Below are 21999 nucleotides of genomic sequence, written 5' to 3'. Positions count from 1 at the left end.
CACTTAATGTTATATTTCTTGTGCATCATTCCAAGAGTATAAAACAACAAAAAACTTTAGCCTTAAGTCTGTTACGTAAGCAAGCTCCTCACAGGGCATTAACAAACGCATTTTGGAGTTAAATCATATTAAACAAGCAACGAGGAAAGCATTATTGAACTGGGGTAAAGTTTTATTTTAATCATTTTCCAGAAGGATAACATATGCCTAAAAGGAAGCACATGACATTTGCTTTTAAAATTCACCACCGCTTGGCCTTTGAAATACACTTGCATTTTAAGTCAGAGACATACAAAAGCAAACCAGCTATTTTAAGCACCCTCAGAAATATTGTTTCATCCACATATAATGCAAAAAAGGGCAAATTGAGAAAAACTATAGCCTTGAGTTAAGATCAAAGATGCAAGATTTTATTATCTTAGGAATTAGTTAAGAAATCATTTTCAAAGAAATTCGTAACATATAACCGTATGAAATCGAAACCTTTCCTGATTTAAAGCTTTACAGAGGAAACGACTTGAAATATCAACATGAATAAAGGATTAGCATGTTATCCATATATTATCTCCTTTCTTCTCTTTACCTGAAGCTATGCTGAAGTAATGTTTGACAGCGATGGTCCCTGACAGCGTGGAAAGAACAGACAACATTCCAAGTTTCAAGCTGTCATAAGGAGTCTGGAGGGCACATTCACAGAGTGCCTGAAATGCAGAAGAGAAAGGAATACAGAAGTTAAAACATCAGTATACCTTAAAACTGTCTACTCGTTTTAAATTTTCTAGCTTTTTAGAAAAATTATATCTTTTTTTCCATGATAAAAAACTTCAAACTGCCACAGCCAAGAGGAACCTTAGGAGACACATTAGCTAAATATAATGTTGTATCCTACATGGGATCTGGAACAAAAAAAAGACACTGGGTAAAAACTAAAGAAATCAGAACAGAGTATGAGCTTTGGTTAATAATAATAATGTACCAATATAGGTTCACTGAAGTGTAACAAATATACCATACTCGTGTAAAATATCAATAATTGGGGAAACTGGATGTGGGTATGTGGGAGTCCTCTGTACTACAGTCTCCATTTTTCTGTAGATCTATACCTGTTCTAAAAAATAGAGTTTATTAAAAAAAGTCATCATGAATGACTTTATTAAGATCACTATGAATTATGCCCTATTTAGTCCTCACAAGCAGAACCTCCAATATATTTTGCTTACCTGACAGATATTAGTTCATATGTATATATGTGTGTGTGTGTGTGTGTGTGTGTATATATATATATATATTTTTTTTTTTTTTAAATAGTAGAGAGTATAGCATTCTATCTAGCTAATAAATGAGTGAGCTATCTATCTATCCTCCTCCATTTCAGGTCATTTACTCTACTCTTGACTTAAGGTGATCTGAAGTATTACCAAAATCAAGATGCTAGTTTTTTTTTCACTGTAGTTAACCTTGAATATGTGTTCCTAGTACAGTGAGTCTTGGCTCATCCTGTATAGTTACTCTTAGGACTCTATAACATTACTGCATGTAATGTAAATGGTCAAATAACTGTCCTGTTAAATTAAACCAACTCCCATTCTCTCACAAAGTTTCAGAAAATGAGCAAAACTGAAAGACTAGGGGAACAAATAAAAATAAAATTTCAGGGACTTCCCTGGCGGTCCAGTGGTTAAGACTGCGCTTCCACTGCAGGGGGCGTGGGACTGATCCCTGGTTGGGGAACTAAGATCCGCAGGCCGCACGGCGTGGCCAAAAAAATAAGAAATTTTTAAAAAAAGAAAGAAAACATTCTTCAATAAAATTTTGGAAAGGGTTAAACAATAAATTTAATACGACCCCAATAAAAATATCAACAGAATCTTGGGGGGAGGGGAGAACTTAGATAACCTGTTTACAAATCAGAAAATATGCAGAAAATTCTGACAAAGTATAAGGACAAACAAAACAAGCCTTACCAAATATTAAAATGTAATCTATAGGAATAAAATAAGTTTTTCCTACTTGTGGACAGAAATCAAAAGAGAACTGGTCCCAGAAATAGATTCAAATACACACAGAATTTAATATATGATAATGGCATTTCAAATCAGAGACTATTCAATACACAGTTCAAGGGCAACTGGCCAGTTATCTGAATAAAATAAAACTTGATTCTTGTTTCCTTTTTATGGCAAATAAAAACCAAAACTGTAAAAAGCACTAAGATTTAACATGGGAAAAGAAAAAGTGAAAAGATAAGTGCCAAAATTGGGGAAAAAAATTTATATCATGTAAGATCAACAAAGGCCCAATAATCTTAATATATAAAAGGTTCTTAGTAGTAAATAGGCAAGCAGCCCAAAAGAAAAATCAGTAGTTCACAGAGTTTATATAAATGTTTTAAAAATATAAGATGTTAAACCTAACTCATAATTTGAAAAATTTAAATTAAAATGAGTTGCTTTCACCAATCTGATGGGCCAAGATTAAAGTTTAATAATATATAACACTGAAAACAGCGTGGGGGAAATAGGCACTCACACACTGCTGATAGAACGCTAAAAGGGTGTAAATCTCATTGATGGGTAACTGGCAATATAAAACATTATATATATCACTGAGCCCCCAAATTCCTCTTTTAGAAATTTATGTTCACAAAGGCAACTTTTTTTAACAAACTCGTCAATGGAGCAATGTAAATGGCAACAACAAAAATACTGGAAACAACTCTAACGTCCATCAGTGGGGGACTGGGAATAAAGAGACAGTACCACACAGCTGGTAAAAGAATGAAGTAGATTTATGTGCTAATATGAGATGTTCCCCAAGATGCATTCTTTTTTTTTTTTAATTTATTGTATTTTTGGCTGCGTTGGGTCTTCATTGCTGTGTGCAGGCTCTTCTCTAGTTGCAGTGGGCGGGGGCCACTCTTCATTGCAGTGCACGGGCTTCTCATTGTGGCAGCTTCTCTTGTTGTGGAGCATGGGCTCTAGGCGCATGAGCCTCAGCAGCTGTGGCACTCGGGTTCAGTAGTTGTGGCTCGCGGGCTCTAGAGCGCAGGCTCAGCAGTTGTGGTGCACGAGCCGAGTTGCTCTGTGCCACGTGGGATCCTCTGGGACCAGGGCTCAAACCTGTGTCCCCTGCAATGGCAGGTGGGTTCTTAACCACCGCGCCAACAGGGAAGCCCCCCTCAGATGCATTCTTAAGTGACAAAAAGTTCTTAACATGCATAGAGTATATTTGCATTTGTGCAGAAAAAAGATAGGACATACACATGCTTGCGTGTGGATGAAAAAATTCAGGAAGGATACCTAAGAAACTAGTAATAGTGATCACCTCTACAGAGGAGACCTGAGGGAAGAGATGGAAGACACTTATATTTTGCTCACTGCACACCTATGAACTCTGTTTAATTTTTATCACATGCATGTATACTTTTTCAATTGAAAGAAAAACTTAGTTAATAACAAAAATAGCAGCAGCAGCAAACAGTACTGTGGAAGGCATGGAAATGGACTTGAAACACAAAATAGGTTTTTGGTAATGGAAGGGAAGACAGTCTATGTGATACAAACAAGAACTGGGGCAATAAGGCCAGAATATGAAGTGTTTATTTGCGGTAAGAGGAGATATATACAGAAGGGATTGAAGGCTAAGAGAGAGAAATATTGAGTAGGGAAGATTAGGCCAGATTATAGAGGGCCTTGAATGTTAGGCAGAGTAATTTAAACAGGATGAGAAAGGAAAAAGGAAGCCACTGGAGAGGAATAATGTCATCTAAAGTGTTGGGAAGATTATTCTGGCAATGGTAAACAGAACAAGTTAACAAAGAAAGTTGAGAGGTAAGGAGCCATCCTGTAGCTTATGGCAGTAATCCAGGCAGGTGGTGATTGGTGATGGCCTGAACTAGAACTCGGTGGCAGGAATGGAGAGTAGAGGATAAATATGAGAGACATTTTGAAGGAGACTGTATATGAGGGAATGAACAAGAAGGATTCAATTATTATTATAAAATATCATAACTGATGACCAGAGAATGTTGGTTCCATTTACAAAGACTGAGAATTTATGCGGCTAAACTAATTTTTGAATAACAACAGAAAACAGGAAGAGATATGAAGTCCAAGAGGAAATATCCACCAGGCATTTGGTATCTGAGATGTTGCAGATTTTTAACTGGAACACTCTCATTAGAATTCTGGCTTTGCAGCTCACCATCGCTGTGATCTGAGCCACTTACTGAAATCTTTGAGTCTCAACTTCTTTGTCTGTAAAATGGGGGTAAAGATTTATACAGAATTTATACATCTCTGGAAAAACATATAAAAAATTAGACACTGGTTACCACTGGGCAAAGGAGCTGAGTGGATGGCAGAAAAGTGGGAAATATTTTACTATATAGCCTTTTGTAGCATTTGAATTTTGACACATGAATATATTGGCAAAGAAAGGAAGTGAAGTTTAAAATAAAAGGCGGGCGGTGACATCTATCGTCTGTAAGATTAAACAGCTACTGAGAGTCAAAGCACTGTACAACCTCTGCAAGCTACTATGCTGGAGAGCAACTGAGCTCAGGTAAGAGGACTAGATTGTTAGAGGACGCATGTGCTTATATTAAGGGAAGCCCCCAGAGTGGCAGAGAAGAAATGGAAGAAGGAGCTTAGACTGAATTCAACTCAAAGATTCAACTCTGAGGAAAAGGGGGAGTGAAGAATCCAGAGAAGGTACAGTTCAGAGAGTGGGAAGAGTAAGTGAGGACAGATAAGGACCAAAGAAGGGGGAGGCTGACAGTGTCCAACGTATCAAAAGGAAAGATGATAAAGGCAGAAAAAGGCTCTAGATTTAGCATTAAGAAGAACACTGGTGATCTTTTAAGTAACTAAGCAAAGTAATAAGGAAACAGACCTATAAGCAAGTGTGTTAAAGAAAGAGTAGGGAATGAAGATATAAAAGCAGATATAGACACTATTTTTGAAGTTCAAAAGAAAGCTTTTTTACAAAAGAAAAAAAATTCATTGCCATTAGGTAATATTACAGTTTTAATTTATTTACTTAAATATGTAGGCTACTTCCATTTATCCACTTTTTACTGCCTAAATTGTTCTGGCTTGTACTGTTAGTTTGTACTTGGGAATAAAATTATTAACCAAATAGCCCCATAGGTTATGTCCTGTATTTACACATATTCAAAATTATGTCTTATAAAGTGCTCTATGTATAACAGATATTTAACCTTTTGGGATAATCAAGAAGGTTGAGACATGTTACATAAGATGATATTAATAATTTTAAAGAAGAAAAGATTTACCATTTAAAAAATTGAACAAAGTATTAGAAAATCTATAAAATTATCTACCTTCTCATTTCTGTCACTTTGCACAGTACTGGATACCTAAAATGCTCTCTGTAATTACATACTGGTTTAAAGGTCCATTAATTCAATGTAGTAAGCTTAACGGAGCACATCAAAGTTCCCCAGAAATAGCACATCAGTCATATTTCAACGATGAAATACGGTTCAAGTTTCTGTTTCAAGGATGTTACTTATTACAAAATTGTTCTTACCACGACCACTTTTCAAATGAACAAAAAGGAAAAATCTAACTCTTCAAATGGAGCTCCCTTTCTCACACACCACCATTGTCACTGTCACTGACTATTTGGTCTGAATTTCTCTCTCCAGGCTGGTTTAACTCACTGCTCAACTGAGGCTCTGTCCTGAATTACTGTTTTCTGGGTCAGCTCCTAAATGGGGGCTTCTTCTCTACTCTAGAATGGGACTGGCCACCAGGGATGTGTTCCAGAAAAGCATGGCAAAAAGTTGATAATCTTCAAAATAAAGAAAAATGTCATGTTAAAAGTACTCTGTGAAGGGGATTAAGAGGTACAAACTTTCAGTCATATAATAAGTCACGGCATGTGATGTACAGCATAAGAAACATGGTGAATAATACTGTAGTAACTCTGTATGAGGATAAATGGTTACCAGATTTATTGTGGTGATCATTTCATAATGTATTTAAATATTGAATCACTATGTTATACACCTGAAACTAATATAATATTGTATGCAACCATACTTCAATTAAAAATAAATAAACAAAAGTACTCCGCCAGAGACATAATACCTCTAGATTTTCTATGTCTCCACTGTACTAACTACAAAAAGAAAAAGATTATTAAAAGAGCTAATTCTCATGTTTAACTTGTCATTTCTCCTAGGATCAGGTAAGATACAATCAGAAATCTTAGGAGAGATCAAGTCAAAAATAAAATTACACCTTTGAGAATACCCAGAACAAATAATCTTTTGCTGTGTAACAGACAGGTTGCATAAATCAACCTCTTCAGGTAAGACAATAACACCAGAATAGTGTAAACTATTAATACTGATCAACACAAATGGATATTATAGCAAGACATATAAAAAAAATCCAAAGAGAACTACAAACACATGAAAAAATATTTTTGTTCCTATGAAATTATTTGTTTTTGACTACCTTAACAATAATATGCTATACTTGGGCCTTGATTTAGGCCCTTCCTTCCTTCAGGTTTTTAAGACATTCGGAACGAAAGTATTTCCTTTAAACCCGGAATATCTGATTACAGGTGGAAATTATAATACCTACCAACACACCTGTAAAAATAGCAATAGAATGCACGCAATTTGCACCTGAAATACCAAAACTCAAAAATCAATCAGCAGTGATAAGACTGGCTGAGAGGAAGAAAGGAAAGAATGATGGAAGAAAAGGAGGAGAGAGGAAAACCTTGAAGAAAAATAATTACTCTTGGTGACAGAGTAAAATTTAAATTTGAAATCAACAAGCTATTACCTTGTAAAGGTTAACATTAGAACTGTTTTCTTCTGCTCCATTTCAATATTTTCAAAAATACACCCAAGCTTTGAAAAAATGATTATTTGACCACATCCATTTAATTAAAATCAATATGCTCAGATTTCAGGCACAGTGGGAAAAAATTCTTTGTGGGAGAGACAAATATTTAATAACATGTATTTTCAATTAAAAAGAACTAAAGAAAAAAGCCACAAGAAAGATAAAGATAAATCAGAACAAAAAACTTCAGGAAAGATGTGGTATACTGAAGAAATACTTGTAAGCTGTGAAATCAACAAAACAGTTAACACTTAAGTAACCATTAATGTGATTGTGAAGTTCAATGCAAATATTATTAAAAAAATTTCATACGATAACTGCGTAGTATAAAAAAAGTAATTGGTAATTAAATTTCAGATTATTTTAACAACATACGGGGGAGGAGGGAATGAAGGGGAGTAGAAAAGAGGAGAAATATTGCTAAAATTTGCAATATTTCAACCACCATACTTTTCATTCTTAATAGAGATACACAAGTTCTTACATTAATATACAAAATATAGAGGTAGGTAAAGTAAGAATAATGTTTAATTACCATGATAAAATCTTTTTAGTTCACTAGAGAATAAAGGAACAGTGAAAACTTGATCAAAATTAAAAAGTAATGAAACAAAGGAAACAAAAAAGGACACATTGTAAACAGTCTAAAATAAGACTGTTTATAAAAGTACAAAAACTCAGTTACATCAATAAATGTAAATAAGTTACACTACTAAAAAACTCAGATTAAGTCTAAAGAGGTAAATCTAATTATATGCTATTTATAAGAATCAAACCTAAATGACAAAGAAAGGTTGAGGATAACAAAATTGGCAAAGACCTGATAGATATGTGGAAAGAAAAATAAACAAGAGGCAATATTAATATTACATAAAGAACTTGAGGCCAAAACAGCTTTAAATAGGAGAGAGGATTCTTTTACATTAATAAAAGTTCTCTCTGTGGAACAAGATAGCATTAAGATTTTTAAATTAAAATGGTTACATATAAATTGGCATGAGAAGCTAATGAATATCAAAACTTCACAGATCAAAAAGAGAAACTAATTTAAGATATAGTATACTTGAGTAGTATCAATAAGATTTCATACAGTTTTATACTGAAATATATATTAACACATATATATATTATATTTATCTGTATTACTTAATATATATATTACATTATATAGAAAGTATACCGTCTTTTCAAATTCTACGAACTGTTTACAAAAAGTGATCCTACACTGCGCCACAAAGAAACCTTAAAATTAGGAATTAATAACAAAAGGTTAGCAACAACAAAAATTCCATCTACAAATATAAAAAGCTTATCACGTCAAAAACAGAAACTTCCAGTTATAAGAAAAATAAGTACGAGGGATGTAACGCACAACATGATGACTGTAGTTAACACTGCTGTATGATATATAGGAAACTTGTTCCAGTAAATCTTAAGAGTTCTCATCATAAGCAAAAAAAATTTTTTTTCTTGTTTTTCTTTTTATCTATATGAGATGATGGATGCTAACTAAACTTAGTGTTAATCATTTCATAATGTTTGTAAGTCAAACCATTATGCTTAAACTTATGTATGTGATGTATGTCAGTTACATCTTAATAAATGGGATAAAAGAAGAATAAGAAAAAAGGGGATAAAAACATTATTTAAACTAATTCCATGGTCAAAGAGGAAATCAAAACTGTTCTCATGGAAACTAAAGAACAAAATCATTTACAATATAGTCACCCCTCAGTACCCGCAGGGGTTCCAGAATCCCCCACTCCCTGCTGCGGATACCAAAATCTACAGATGCTCAAAGACTACTGGTGTAGTATTTGCATATACATTGCATACGCACATCCTCCCACATACTTTAAATCATCTCTAGATTACTTATAATACCTAACACAATGTAAATGCTATGTAAATAATTGCTGACAGGTGGCAAATTCAAGTTTTGCTTTTTGGGACTTCCTGGGATTTTTTTTAGAATACTTCTTTGAGTCATTGATGGTTGGCTGAATCAGCAGATGTGATACAAAGGGATGATTCTGCAACCAAAAACCATGAAACACCTAGGAATATCTCACAGAATATGAGCAAAATTTGTATGCTGAAAACTAAAGACCACTGATGAGAAATTGAGGAAGATCTAAATAAATGGAGAGATATGCCATGTTCATAGATTAGAAAACTCAATACTATTAAGATGTCAATTCTTTCCAAATTGATCTATAGATGCAAATACCAATCAAAATCCTAGCAGACTTTTTTGTAGAAATTGACAAATTGGTTTGAAATTTTGTATGGAAAGGCAAAGGACCTAGAACATCCAAAATAAATACAAAGGTAGAGGACTCACACTACCTGATGCCAAGACTTACAGAATTCCAAGCTACAGAAATCAAAATTGTGTGCTATTGGCTTAAGAACAGATACACGGACCAAAGGAACAGGACAGAATCCAGAAATAGACCTATATAGATAAGGTCAACTCATTTTCAACAAAGATGCTAAGGTAATTCACAGAGAAAGGATAGTCTTTTTAACAAATGGTGCTGGAACACCTGGCTATCCAAACACACCTCCATTCTTACCTTGCACCATATACAATAGTCAATTCAAAATGGATTACATAGAGCTAAATATAAAAGTTAAAACTATAAAACTTCTAGAAGAAAATATACGAGAAAATCTTTGAGACTTTGGGTTAGGTAAAGACTTTCTAGATAGGGGCTTCCCTGGTGGCACAGTGGTTGAGAGTCCACCTGCTGGTACAGGGGACACGCGTTCGTGCCCCGGTCCGGGAAGATCCCACATGCCGCAGAGCGGCTAGGCTCGTGAGCCATGGCCGCTGAGCCTGTGCGTCCCGCAACAGGAGAGGCCACAACAGTGAGAGGCCCGCGTACTGCAAAAAAAAACAAAACAAAAAAACCCCAGAACTTCCTAGATAAAAAACAAAAATACAACCCCAAAAGGAAAAAAAAATTGATAAACTATATTTCATCGAAACAAAAAAACTTCTGTTCTTCAAAAGATACTGTATTCAAGGCACATACTGGCAGAAAATATCTGCAAAATACACATCTGATAAAAGTATTTGTATCTGGAATATATAAGGAGCTCAGTAACAAGAAGAAAACCTGAAAAAAAAAGCAGCATAAAAGATTAGAGCAGGCATTTCACTAAAGAAGAGATCTGGATGACAAGCCTATACGATGCTGGTGGATACCACTACACAACTATTCAAAAGACTAAAATTACAAAGCCATACAATAAAAAGTGCTAGCAAGGATAAAGAACTACAACTCATACATTGCCGCTTAGTATGTAAACTGGTACAGCCATTATAGAAAACAGTTTGGCAGTTTCTTACAAAGTTAAACATACATTTACCACACAACCCAACAATTCTATTCCTAGGTTTTTACCCAAGAAATGTCCTACAAAGATCTGTACAATAAAAGCTTTATTTATAATAGCAAAAACAAAAAACTGGAAACAATTCAAATGTCCATGAAGCTGTCAATGGATAAATAAACTATGGTCCATATACTGGGATACTACTCAGCGGTAAAACAGAACAAACTACTGCTTCATGTAACAACATGGATGAATTATGCTAAGCATTATGTTAAGCAAAAGAAGCCATACCCAAAAGGCTACATATTGTATGCTTCCATTTATAATTTGGAAAGGCAAAATTATAGGGATAGAAATCAGTTCAGTACTAGTCAGGGGTTAGGGGAAAGACTGACTAGAGGGGCCTGAAGGAACTCTGGAGTGATTTGAAAATGTTCTATATCACAATTGTGGTGGTAGTTACACAACTGTATACATCTGTCAAAATCTGAACTGCATATCTAGAACTGTGTACCTAGAAAAGTTTCTGTAAATAAATTATACCACAAAATCTGACTTAAAAAGTGCATTTCAGGGACTTCCCTGGTGGCGCGGTGGTTAAGAATCCTCCTGCCAATGCAGGAGACATGGGTTCAAGCCCTGGCTGGGAAGATCCCATATGCCGCAGAGCAACTAAGCCCGTGCGCCACAACTACTGAGCCTGCGCTCTAGAGCCCGCGAGCCACAACTACTGAGCCCATGTGCTGCAACTACTGAAGCCCACGCGCCTAGAGCCCATGCTCCGCAACAAGAGAAGCCACCACAATGAGAAGCCCCCACACTGCAACGAAGAGTAGCCCCCGCTCACCGCAACTAGAGAAAGTCCACGCACAGCAACGAAGACCCAACACAGCCAAAAAATAAATAATTTATTTTTTTTAAAAAAGTGCATTTCAAATTAATGGCAATGGGAACACTGAAAGTTGTAATTTATGGAATGTGGCCAACCTGCACTAAGAGGAAAATTAATAGCCTTAAGTGCTTTCATTATTAAACAGAAGAATAAAAATAAATGTACCAACCATTTGAAAGGCACAAGAAAGCCATGCTTCTGGCAAGAAAAGGGGAACATAAACACAATAGTAAGAATAAAATAAAGACAAAATTTTAAACACGGAGATACTAAAAATTATAAAGGTTCTTTATACTGATACTCATGAATCTGCAAAATAAATTAAATGGAAAACAAATTATCAAAACTGATTCAAGAGGTAGAAACCTTTGATAGGGTAATAACCATGTAAGTAATTAGAAATATTCTCAAAACTCTATCCCTGGAAGAAGTTCCAGGTTCAGATGGACTTATGGCACTTTTAAAGCTATACCCTCAGAAGACAGAAAATTCTTATGTCATAGCTCTTAACCATTTCAGAGCATGGCAAGGGCAACTATTTACACTGCATTTACATTTTATTTATAACTACTTACATAATATTTACATTGTATTAGGTATTGTAAGTAATCTAAAGACGATTTAAAGTATATAGGAGGATATACATAGGTTATATGCAAAAACTACTATTTTATACAAGGAACTTGAGCATCTGAGGATTTTGGTATTCAGCACGGGGTACTGGAACCAAGCCCCCAAAGATGTCAAGGGACAACTGTATATCAATTAAAGTAAAAAAACATGCAATCACATGAATGAGTCTCATCAGTATAATGTTGAGCAAAAGAAGTAAAAACAAACAAAACTAAACAATATTTTTAGGGAGGCATATATATAGATGGTAAAACTATAAAGAGCAAAGAAATGATTATCACAAAGGTCAGAACTGTGGTTTCCATTGGGTGGGTATTAAGGCTCTGATCAGGGAGAACGATGTGAGAGAAGGAAGCAGGGTTCTGTGATTTTGCAGTGTTCTCTTTCTAGCTGGATGGTGGTTACATGGGTTTTGATTTACAATTATTATTTAAACTATTAAATATACATTGTACATGCTTCTTTGTATGTGTGATTTATCTCAAAATAAGGAAAGAAATGAGATAGAATAATACAGTGCTCTCACTTGGTTTGGTTCCCTAAAATGACTGAGCACATTCTCTTCTGGGATAATATGTTTAGTAGAAAAAAACACAAGAGGACAGAGCTCTCTTAATTCTTAATTAAGTCCTCTTAAGAAGCTCTCTTAAGCATATTAAGTCTCTCTGAACCCTAATTTGCTCATCTATTAAGTGCAAATACTAATTACTGTCCTTATGTCTTGGTGTATTCATGACTATCAATCATAATATACCAAAACATGTTTAGAAAATTGCAAACAAACAAAAAAACACAGCAGCTCAGTTTTCATAATCTGAAATTCAAAGGTTTTTGTTACACTGTAGCTGTGATCATACCAAGAGATAATAAAGTCCATGAAAGTAAGATTTATTTCTGACAATTTTCCATTTCACTTTAAGCAGCATTTTCTTAAAAGTGGTGCATCTGTCATCAGTAATGGGTAAACAAATAGGGTTCCACTTTGAGAAAAAATAAATATAAAACATTAATTTAACATAGGAAATGCTACAAAAGATGTCACATTAAAAGTCTAGAGATTGAAATCTGTTCTTGTATTTACAAAAGAAAACTTAAGAATGTCTTTTCCTCTGTGTGAAAAGGAGAAATACAGTTCGCTAAGTTACCCATCCAGTACCTTTCTCTAATAAATACAGTCAGCACCAAAACTGTTCTCCCTAAATTGAGTAAAGGAGACAAGAATAAAATAAACAATTTAACTGGGCTTCTCAATTAGCCTTGGTGCTGCCATGGGACAATTAAAAAGAAACTGAGAGGCAAGTCTAATTCACTAAAACAAACCTAAACATTAAAGGATGTAAATTTTTCAATAAGTAATATCTTTGAATGGTGACACAGCATAACTAGACTTATCATGGTGATCATTTTGAAATGTATAGAAGAAGATTACTATGTTGTGTAACAGGAACTAACACAGTGTTGCAGCTCAGTTATACTTCAAAAGCAAGCACACAAACAAACAAACATACAAACAAACTCATAGAAAAAGAGATCAGATTTGTGGTTACCAGAGGCACGGGGTAGTTGGATGAAAGCAGCCAAAAGGCACAAACTTCCAGTTATAAGATAAATAAGTACCAGGAATGTAATGTATAGCATGATAAATATAATTAACACTGTTGTTAGGTTATGTATGAAAGTTGTTAAGAAAGTAAATCCTAAGAGTTCTTATCACACAAAAAAATGTTTTTTAAATTCTTTAATTTTGTATCTATGAGATGATGGATGTTCACTAAACTTATTGTGTAATAATTTCATGATGTAAGACGAATCATTACACTGTATAACTAAAACTTATACAATGCTCTGTCAATTTTATCTCAATAAAACTGGAAAAAAAAGGGAAAAAAAGAAAGAAGTTTTATATATTTACTTTGCCACTTCTAACTTCTGCCACCAATATCAACAATGCTCTTAGAAATTTTTTAGATTGAAACACTTAGGAAAAGACAAAGATAATACTGGGTTGGCCAAAAAGTGCCTTTGGTTTGTAAGTAAAACTAAAAGACACCTTTTTCATTTCCACCAAAAACTTTACTGAACAACATATTCACCCTTTTGTGCCACTACCTTCTGTCATTTTTTAGGCAACTTCATAATTCCATCTTCCCAAAACTTTTTATCTTTTTGAGCAAAGAACTGTTCCAGATGCCTTTTACAGTCTTCCAGGAAATTGAAATTTTTTCCATTAAGAGAATTTTGTAAAGACCAAAATAAATGGAAATCCGAAGGTGCATTGTCTGGTGAATATGGGAGATGAATCAGAACTTCTCAGCCAAGCTGTAACAGTTTTCGCCTGGTCATCAAAGAAACATTCTGTCTCACATTATCCTGATGAAAGATTAGTCTACTGACTAATTCTAGACACTTTTCGTCAAGTGCTACTTTCAGTTGGCCTAATTGGGAGTAGTACTTGTTGCAATTAATCCTTTGGTTTTCCGGAAAGTGCTCATAATAGAGGACTCCCTTCCAATCCCACCATATACACATCACCTTCTCTGGATGAAGACCGGCCTTTGGTGTGGTTGGCGGTGGTTCATTTCGCTTGCCCCACGATCTCTTCCGTTCTATATTATTGTACAGTATCCACTTTTCATCGCCTGTCACAATTTTTTTTTTAACATCTTTATTGTAGTGTAATTGCTTTACAATGTTCTGTTAGTTTCTGCTGTATAACAAAGTGAAATCAGCTATACGTATACACAATTTGTTTTAATAACGGAACGTTTTTGTTACGTTTAAGTAGAGAATCGCATGTGGAAATATAACTTATGTGGAACCCAAACATCAAAGCGATTAACATAACCAAGTTGGTGTAAATGATTTTCAATGCTTAACTGGATATTCTGAGTATGTCAGCTATCTTCTGTGGGGTATAATGTTAATTGTTCTCAATTAATATCTCGATTTGATGGCTATCAACTTCAACTGGGGTATCCAACCGTGGAGCAACGTCCAGCGAGAAATATCCAGCACAAAACCTCACAAACCACTTTTGACATGTTCAGTTACTGACAGCACCTTCTCCATACACTGCACAAATCTTTTTTTGCATTTTTACCTTTCTTGAAATAATAAAGCATAATAGGTCAAAAATGTTGCTTTTTTCTTCCATCTTCAATATTAAAATGGCTACACAAAAATTCACCAATTTTGATAAGTCTTGTATTAAATGTACGCTGATATGACAGCTGTCGCATACAATCTAACAAAATTGTTTTGAATGAAGTTAAAGACAACTAAGTGCCACTAGAGCCTAGCTTACAGAAAAAACCAAACAAACCTTTTGGCCAACCCAATATAAAAATGTAAAGCAAAACAATATGCTCTATTATAATGCTATATTATTTTTCTATATAAAATATTAATGTTCAAAGCTCTGCATACCTGAATGTTTTCCCTACTCCAAGTATGTGGTGTTTTACTGGCAAGTAATTTCAGATCTTGAATAGCAAGTCTCTTTACTGCTTTCCTGGGGTCATTCTTCAAATACTGCAATAGAAGCTGAATCTACAAAGGAAATAAGTCACTCCATGAATGATACTGTCACTGAAATTATCATTAGGGATGCAGTGTAAGTTAGTGAAAGTTACATTTGAGACAGGGCTCATTTCAAATTACAGCCCCGTCATTTATTCGCTATGTGCCCATGTTTGGACCTCTTTCTCCTCTTGTATAGAAATATACTATCATTTAACTTGCAAGGTTCCAGCACAAGACCTGGCCTCAAACACTCAATTCTTCCCTTTTTTTTCCCCGCCAACTCCATACTCTGCCACGTACCCCCACCTCCCCCTCATTTCTCTCAAGGCTCCTAAGAATTAGCACTATGAACAGAGGAAAAAAGCAAGCAAAAGGAAGTGAAACCTCTGATCTTTATCAAAGATAAGTTATCAAAACTTATGGGTTACTTACTTTTTATCGTATACTTAATATGCAAGTTTATTGAAAAGGCAGTTAAAGAAAATTGACATTACCTGCTTAGGCGTATCAACCAAAGATGAAGCTGCAAGCAGAGTAAAGGTGTGCAAAGAAACAATCACCATTTTGTTGGAAGGATAGGATGTGACTAGCTGTTGTAAGAGCTCACGAGCACTGGATGCCAATATTGCATCATGGTGCATGTGCTGCAGGATAGGGATCAATTTCAGCTTCAAGTCGACTGGTGTGGCTAGACCTAGATACAGAAAGAATGCTTAGAGATTTCTGATCATCATCCTGGATAATAGTTCACAGTTAAAAGGTCTGATTCAATTAGCAAAATGACCATTTAGAAACAAATAGTATATTGGTATTATGGTTATAACATTAAAGATAATTATATACTAGAGCTAATCAACAAGTTCAATAGTTTTTTTCAAAAGTATGTATCTTAACATTAAGTTGTGGGTGCTTATTAAACTACATGCTGATAGTAGAAAATACCCTTAAAAGGCACAGTAGAAAGCAGTCATATTTGCTGCCTGTTTCTTCCCAAAGGATACTAAAAGATATACACATACATGTATACATATACACACGTATATGTACAAACCCAATGGCGATTATTTGATTATATTTACAATTTTAATTATTTCCTTCAATTCTAAGTCAAGATCAGGATGTGAACAGACTGTGTATGGAGCAGTTCTGAAACTCTCTGAACTTTGTGTAGCAATGCCTTTCTTTACAGCATACAAAGCTGGAACTCCATGAGGATTCATTCCAAAGCATCTTTTCCTGTCAACATTGGAGCTACACGGGGCTTTGGGACAGCCTGGAGGGGTGGGATGGGGAGAGTGGGAGGGAGGGAGACGCAAGAGGGAAGACATATGGGAACATATGTATATGTATGGCTGATTCACTTTGTTATAAAGCAGAGACTAACACACCAATGTAAAGCAATTATACCCCAATAAAGATGATAAAAAAAAAAAAACATTGGCGCTACATAAACAAAAGTCTTTTCTTCTACAGCACGGCTTTGAGGTGACAGTGAACAAAAAACTGTCAATCATAATGTACCACACGTATGTCAAAAGCTAATTTATCTCTGCTGATCACTGGTTTTGCCACTGTGAAGTAACTGTTAGTGTGAATATATAAATATCATTTCAACATCCAACAGTGGCTTACATCAACTAAGTCCCTTACTATTTGACCTCTCTTTGAGTTTAGCCAAAGCAGAGAGTCCCAGGAGATGGGAGGGAGAAGAATGAGGTCAGAGCATTTACTCCCTGGTTTTCTCTCTGCAGGATCATATCAGGCTTATGTTATTACTGTTTTGATCCTTAAGGTACTGAATGCATTTGAATGACCAGTCTATCTTTGAAACTCTTTCTCAATAGCTTCTGATTTTTCACACTCTTCCTGGTTTTTGTCCTTTCTCAATCTCTTTGTATTCTCCTCTTTATCCACACTTTAATTTCTGGTATTCCTTGGGCTTGGTACTATATTATCTTCTTACCCTATGTACTTTCCCTGAGTGAGCTTATATAAACCCATGGCTTCTATTACCAGCTATATGCTTTTAAAGACTGCCTCCCCCTCGCCTCCCTGCTCCCTGAACTTCAGATATGTATATCCCATTACCTCTGGTCATCTCCAATGGGATGTCTCAGATGTATTTTATACTTAACACAGCCCAAAGAGAACTTCTGCTCTTTGCTACGAAATTGCCCCTCCAACTTTTCCCATTTCAGGATATGACAACTCCATCATTACAGCTCCTCAGAACTTGGAGTCTTTCTTGATTCCCTTATTTCTCTCACACCCACATCCAAATTTATCAACAGATCTTGTTGGTTGCTATCTTCAAAATATAACTCAAATCTGGCTGTCTTTCCACCTTCATTGCTATCACATTGGTCCATTTCCACCACCATCTCTTGACTGGACCCTTCCAACAGTGTCCTAAGTATTGTCTCTACTTAGGCTTTTCCCCATGGCAGATTCCTGTCGCATATCCCCCCCTTCTCCTCTGCAAGTCTATTCTCAATCCAGCAGTCAGAGGGACTCTTTGTGTTTACAGACATTTTTACTGAAGGCTTAGGGAGACTCAAGATTTTACTTTGCAGAAACACAAGCAGCTTAAAATTTAATTTAAGGATACTTTATTCCTAAAACTTGCTCACCACTTCTATATCTTGAGCTCCAACCTTCCGCCACCTTGCCCTCATTCCTACCCCTGTGTTTTTCTCCCTCTCTCTTTCTATCTCCTAATCCCTGTTCATTTACTTCCATTTTAAATTTATTTATTTGTTTGTTTTTATTTAATTATTTTTGGCTGCATTGGGTCTTCGTTGCTGTGCGCGGGCTTTCTCCAGTTGCAGTGAGCAGGGGCTACTCTTCGTTGCGGTGTGCAGGCTTCTCACTGCGGTGGCTTCTCTTTTTTTTTTTTTTTGGCGGTACGCGGGCCTCTCACTGTTGTGGTCTCTCCCGTTGTGGAGCACAGGCTCCGGACGTGCAGGCTCAGCGGCCATGGCTCACGGGCCCAGCTGCTCTGCGGCCTCTGGGATCTTCCCAGACCAGGGCACGAACTCGCGGCCCCTGCATCGGCAGGCGGACTCTCAACCACTGTGCCACCAGGGAGGCCCCGGTGGCTTCTCTTGTTGCAGAGCACAGGCTCTAGGCACGCGGGCTTCAGTAGTTGTGGCACGTGGGCTCAGTAGTTATGGCTCGCGGGCTCTAGAGTGCAGGCTCAGTAGTTGTGGTGCATGGGCTTAGTTGCTCTGCAGCATGTGGGATCTTCCCGGACCAGGGCTTGAACCCGTGTCCCCTGCACTGGCAGGCGGATTCTTAACCACTGCATCACTAGGAAGTCCCTACTTTAATTTTTTACAGATAAAACTTATGGAACAAAAATGAATCTTAAGTATGCCTATTAATGGATTTCTACATATGAATATATCCATAGAGCCACCACTCAAGCTATACAGAATCCTCCAGCACCCTAGGAGGCTTACCTCTATAGCTTACATCAACTCCCTTGCTATTTGCCTTCTCTCTGGGTGGAGAGCCCCAGCAGAGGGGAAGAGAAGAATGCTCAGGACCGAGTATTTATTCCTTGGCTCCTTCTCTGCAGGGTCACATCAGGTCACATCATTCTGAAGGTCAGTTTTTCAAAGTGGCCCTCTTGATGTGACTCCAGGTTCTGGTAACCACTCCCTCTCCTGCACCATAGAGGGGTATAGGACTACATCATCCCCTATAGTTTACCTTGCCCACACCTTTGTAAATGGTTCCTTCATTAAACCCTACTAATTATCTCAGCTCAAGTGTGACATCTGTTTCCTGTTGAGATCTTGTCTGATACAGCAGGCATTCAATAAAAACCTGCTCAATGAATGAGTGATGCTTCCTTCTAATTAGCTTTCTGCAGGACAGCCCTTTTCTGGCAGCAGGGGAAAAAAGACAAAGGAATAAACAGAAACAGGACAAAGCTCAACCACTGTATCTTAGTCTTCAATTAAGCAATTTTATTGTGGCTCCATTTCCTTTTCCATAAAATAGAGGTAACAGTATTACCTATCCAAGTCTGCCAAATTGCACAATTCAAAGAAATGCCATCTAGAAATACACAAAGAGAGTCGTGTTCTCTAGAGCTGTGCAATGCTGTAACCCCAGAACTTCCTTTTATGAATATTATGAGGGTAAATGGGGTAATACATGTGAAGCACAGTATGGAAGATGAGATTAGCATACTAAGGCTTTGTAGGCTACAGTGAGGAATTTGGATTTGAGTTTTGTTGCAGCTGGAAGATACTGGAGGGACATTAGCAGAGTGAAGAGAGTCCCAGAGCTCCTAACAGCACAGCTCTCCCCCAGGTCAGAATGTTTTCTCCCTAAATATCTGCATTTCTCACTCAAATAACACTTTATCAGAAGTCTTCCTTGATGAACATATATAAAACAGTAACGTCCCCCCTTCTATCCTGCCATCTGCTCTGGGGACTCTCTATCCTTCTTACCGCACTTATTCTCCGCAGCACCTGATATGTCATAAATTTACTTATCTGTTGCCACCACCAACCCTTCCACCAATAGAATGTAGGTTACATGAGGGCAAGGGCTTTGTTTTGTGTACTACTGTATCCTAAGCACCTAGAATAGTTCTGGCATTTAGAAGACACTTAATAAACATTATTTGAATGAATAAACGAATGAATAGTGACTAGCACACAGTAAGTACTTAATAAATGTTAGCAGCTATTATTAATATAAATCCCATTAAGTTACTTCATAATACCAAATGAAGCATACATACCTTGAATCATTTCACTGATTTTGTTACAGATTCCTACAGCAAAATCCCTTTGGAAAGAGAAAACAGCAAAATCTTTAAAACCAAACAATTAAATTTGCTTCAGTTTTCTGAGGACTTAAAAGAAACAGAACACAGTAAGCACAGGAGAAATGCAATACTCCAAATCGTAACTAATATTCCTAAGGTCAGGTGCCAGGGGTGGGGTAATAAATGCAACTGAAACCAAAACTCCAAACAGCAGTGGGTTTATACCAACGCTGTTCCCACATGATTTTCAAGGAAAAATGCTCTGATTTATGAGCATTGTTGCAATGTGCATTACTAAATGACACTGTCTGAAAGACTCAAGGTCACTATCTCGGTCTACAATGTTTTAGGACGCACTTTTAATTAAGAGAAGCTTTCAACACACAAGCGATCACTTACGTAAACAATAAAATATATACCAAATATTCTGAATTTTAGAAAAACAGAGTAAGTATGAAGTAGTAGAAACGCAGTAGGAAATATGGATAGAATCTTACTAAGAGCCAAATTATTTAAAAGTGGCCATTTTTTAGATTAAAGACCTAAATGTAAGACTGGATACTATAAAACTCCCAGAGGAAAACAGGCAGAATACTCTCTGACATAAATCTTTTTGGATCCATCTCCTAGAGTAATGGAAATAAAAACAAAAATAAACAAATGGGACCTAATTAAACTTAAAAGCTTTTGCACAGTAGAGGAAACCATATGCAAAGCAAAAAGACAACCTACAGAATGGGAGAAAATATTTGCAAACGATGCAACAAAGGATTAATCTCCAAATAACACAAACAGCTCATACAGCTCAATATCAAAGAAACAAACAACCCAATCAAAAAAATGGGCAGAAGATCTAAACAGAAATTTCTCCAAAGAAGAAAGAAGACATACTGATGGCCAAAAGGCACATGAAACAATGCTCAACATCGCTAATTACTAGAGAAGCGCAAATCAAAACTACAATGAGGTATCACCTTACACCAGTCAGAATGGCCATCATCAAAAAGTCTACAAATAATAAATGCTGGAGAGGGTGTGGAGAAAAGGGAACCCTCCTACATTGCTGGTGGGAAGGTAAATTGGTGCAGCTACTAGGGGGAACAGTATGGAGGCTCCTTAAAAAACTAAAAATAGAACTACCATATGATCCTGCAATCCCACTACTGGGCATATACCCTGAGAAAACCATAATTTGAAAAGATACATGCACCCCAATGTTCACTGCAGCACTATTTACAATAGCCAAGACATGGAAACAACCTAAATGTCCATCAACAGATGAACAGATAAAGAAGATGTGGTACATATATACAATGGAACATTACTCAGCCATAAAAAAGAAAGAAAGATGCCATTTGCAGCAACATGGATGGACCTAGATTGTCATACTAAGTAAGCCAGACTGAAAAAGACAAATATGATATAGCTTAAATGTGGAATCAAAAAAAAATAATACCGATGAACTTATATACAAAACAGAAATAGACCCACAGACATGGAAAATAGACTTGTGCTTACCAAGGGGGAGGGGGAGGAGGAAGAGGGATAAATTAGGAGTTTGGGGTTAACATATACACACTACTATATATAAAATAGATAACAAATAGGACCTACTGTATAGCACAGGGAACTATACTCAATATTTTGTAATAACCTATATGGGAATAGAGTCTGAAAAATAGATATATATGCATAACTGAATCACTTTGCTATACACCTAAAACTAACACAACATTGTAAACAAACTATATTTAATTAAAAAAATAAAATAAAAATTAAAAACAAAGTAGGCATTTTAAAAATATTATATATGTGTAAAGTATTTTCCAAGGTGTTGCTTTTGAGTCTGTTGCAATTGAAATATCACTGAATGTTGCAAAAATTATTAATAACATGAATGTTTGGGATAAAACATTATATAACACGTA

The 21999-nt window shown here is 36.1% G+C and overlaps 1 protein-coding gene across 4 annotated transcripts in view; it reads right to left on the bottom strand.

Moving 5' to 3' along the window:
- INTS7 (integrator complex subunit 7) overlaps positions 1–21999 on the bottom strand; it is a 92666-nt gene that overhangs the window by 52086 nt on the left and 18581 nt on the right. For all 4 annotated transcript variants that reach the window (XM_065872459.1, XM_065872474.1, XM_065872467.1 and 1 more), the window contains 4 exons: positions 20045–20091; positions 15777–15976; positions 15187–15309; positions 584–701 (listed from right to left, as the gene is read on the bottom strand). In XM_065872459.1, coding sequence (XP_065728531.1) covers positions 584–701; positions 15187–15309; positions 15777–15976; positions 20045–20091 — 488 coding nt within the window. The remainder of the gene's footprint in view (positions 1–583; positions 702–15186; positions 15310–15776; positions 15977–20044; positions 20092–21999) is intronic.

Source organism: Phocoena phocoena, chromosome 1 (assembly GCF_963924675.1).
Source record: "Phocoena phocoena chromosome 1, mPhoPho1.1, whole genome shotgun sequence".
Taxonomy (NCBI): domain Eukaryota; kingdom Metazoa; phylum Chordata; class Mammalia; order Artiodactyla; family Phocoenidae; genus Phocoena; species Phocoena phocoena.
The sequence above is the reverse complement of the archived record's forward strand: the minus strand, read 5'-3'. Positions and strand labels throughout refer to the sequence as shown.